This window comes from Sander vitreus, unplaced genomic scaffold, assembly GCF_031162955.1.
Source record: "Sander vitreus isolate 19-12246 unplaced genomic scaffold, sanVit1 ctg385_0, whole genome shotgun sequence".
NCBI classification, from domain to species: Eukaryota; Metazoa; Chordata; class Actinopteri; order Perciformes; family Percidae; genus Sander; species Sander vitreus.
Genome location: NW_027595512.1, coordinates 50001 through 52500, shown reverse-complemented (window position 1 = coordinate 52500; position 2500 = coordinate 50001). Strand labels below are relative to the sequence as shown.

At 46.0% G+C, this 2500-nt stretch overlaps 1 protein-coding gene across 2 annotated transcripts in view; it reads right to left on the bottom strand.

Annotated features, from left to right (window-relative positions):
• masp1 (MBL associated serine protease 1) overlaps positions 1-2500 on the bottom strand; it is a 26850-nt gene that overhangs the window by 21601 nt on the left and 2749 nt on the right. For both annotated transcript variants that reach the window (XM_078245123.1, XM_078245124.1), the window contains one exon: positions 866-1205. In XM_078245123.1, coding sequence (XP_078101249.1) covers positions 866-1205 — 340 coding nt within the window. The remainder of the gene's footprint in view (positions 1-865; positions 1206-2500) is intronic.

Sequence of the window (2500 nt, the reverse complement as noted above, 5' to 3'; positions counted from 1 at the left end):
GGGCGCTGCAGCAACCTGCTCCTCGACAACAAGCAGGCCCAACAGCTAGGTCAGGTTACTTTATTGGTACCCGTAGGTAAACTAGTTTTACAGTCTAAGAGAGGCGGGACATCCTTAAACATAACATGCAACACACACAACATTAAAACATATAAAAACAGGTAATAAAACATGGATAAAGTGCTTGTGCTAGTGTTTGTTTAACAGAGTGACTGCCGCTGGTACCAAACTGTTTTTACATCTTGTAGTTCTGTAACCAGGAACTCTTCGCCTCCGTCCAGAGGGGAGAGACTGGGATTCCTTATTCAGAGGGTGTAGGCTATCTGCTGTGATTGTTTGGCATACAGGGATGGGGGTGCAGCTGGGACCCAGTCAGCTTACTTGACCATTTTACAATTTGGTTTAGGCGAGTCTTGTGCTTGACTGGAACACACCCAAACCATGCCACTAGGGAGGAAGATATGATGGTTTCGATAAAAGCATGATAGAATAATGTCATCATGGTCTTATCTATATTAAAATGGTTCAATCTTCTCAAACAGTACAGACGCTGTTGTGCTTTTTTACAGACAGCCTCACAATTCTCCTGGAAATTTAGTTTAGAGTCAATAATTGTCCCTAAGTATCTACAGGATTGGACTTGATCCACTAGTTGACCATTATAGTTATAGCCTCATATCCTGGAGTTTTTCCAAAATCAATGTACATATCGTTTGTTTTGGATATGTTCAGCTGGAGGTGTGACTCCTCACACCACTTACTGGACGGAGTCGTCCCCATATATATATATATATATATATATATATATATATATATATATATATATATATATATATGTACTATATATAAGATGTTTTGCTCTGACCTGGACGTAGTCGTACTGGCAGAGGTACGAGGGCTCCAGGTGGAAGTGGCTGAAGTGGAGGCGGAGCCTGTAACCGGGGGCAACGGTGATGTTCCAGCGCAGCGCCGAGTGCGGGGGGTACGGCTCCGGGAAGTTAGGAGACCACAGGCTGCCGTACATGGCCGAGAGGAGCTGGGCCGCCACGGGCGCCGCCACGCCAACCATAGGGCTGACCGTAGCCACGCCGACCATAGGGCTGACCGTCGCCACGCCGACCATAGGGCTGACCGTCGCCACGCCGACCATAGGGCTGACCGTAGCCACGCCGACCGCCATGCTGAGGAGCAACACCACCAACACACTGACAGAGAAACACAAACACGATTATTTCGATTAATTAATCTGAGAATAAATAAAAAAAATAACGCAGATTAATCCGTTCCATATTGAGGTTTGACCCGGAGCCGTTGTAGCACCATTGGACTGTAAAATGAAGGAGGAGACGAGAATGTTCTGCCTGGATCATTAACTGGAACATTTACTTATAAAAATCTTCTTCCTGCCAACCCTGGCTACCGAAATCTGGTGCCACTGATATGTCTGCTCTTCTCTCTGATGCTCTGAAACACAAACACCGCTGCACATGACGCTAGTTAACACTATACTCAACAGCAGCTAACGTTAGCCTACTGCTAGCTAGTTAACACTATACTCAACAGCAGCTAAGGTTAGCCTACCGCTAGCTAGTTAACACTATACTCGACAGCAGCTAACGTTAGCCTACCGCTAGCTAGTTAACACTATACTCAACAGCAGCTAACGTTAGCCTACCGCTAGCTAGTTAACACTATACTCGACAGCAGCTAACGTTAGCCTACCGCTAGCTAGTTAACACTACACTCGACAGCAGCTAACGTTAGCCTACCGCTAGCTAGTTAACACTATACTCGACAGCAGCTAACGATAGCCTACCGCTAGCTAGTTAACACAATACTCGACAGCAGCTAACGTTAGCCTACTGCTAGCTAGTTAACACTATACTCAACAGCAGCTAAGGTTAGCCTACCGCTAGCTAGTTAACACTACACTCGACAGCAGCTAACGTTAGCCTACCACTAGCTAGTTAACACTACACTCAACAGCAGCTAACGTTAGCCTACCGCTAGCTAGTTAACACTACACTCGACAGCAGCTAACGTTTGCCTACCGCTAGCTAGTTAACACTATACTCGACAGCAGCTAACGTTAGCCTACCACTAGCTAGTTAACACTATACTCGACAGCAGCTAACGATAGCCTACCGCTAGCTAGTTAACACAATACTCGACAGCAGCTAACGTTAGCCTACTGCTAGCTAGTTAACACAATACTCGACAGCAGCTAACGTTAGCCTACCGCTAGCTAGTTAACACTATACTCGACAGCAGCTAACGTTAGCCTACCGCTAGCTAGTTAACACTATACTCGACAGCAGCTAACGTTAGCCTACCGCTAGCTAGTTAACACTATACTCGAGAGCAGCTGACGTTAGCCTACCGCTAGCTAGTTAACACTATACTCGACAGCAGCTAACGTTAGCCTACCACTAGCTAGTTAACACTATACTCAACAGCAGCTAACGTTAGCCTACCGCTAGCTAGTTAACACTATACTCAA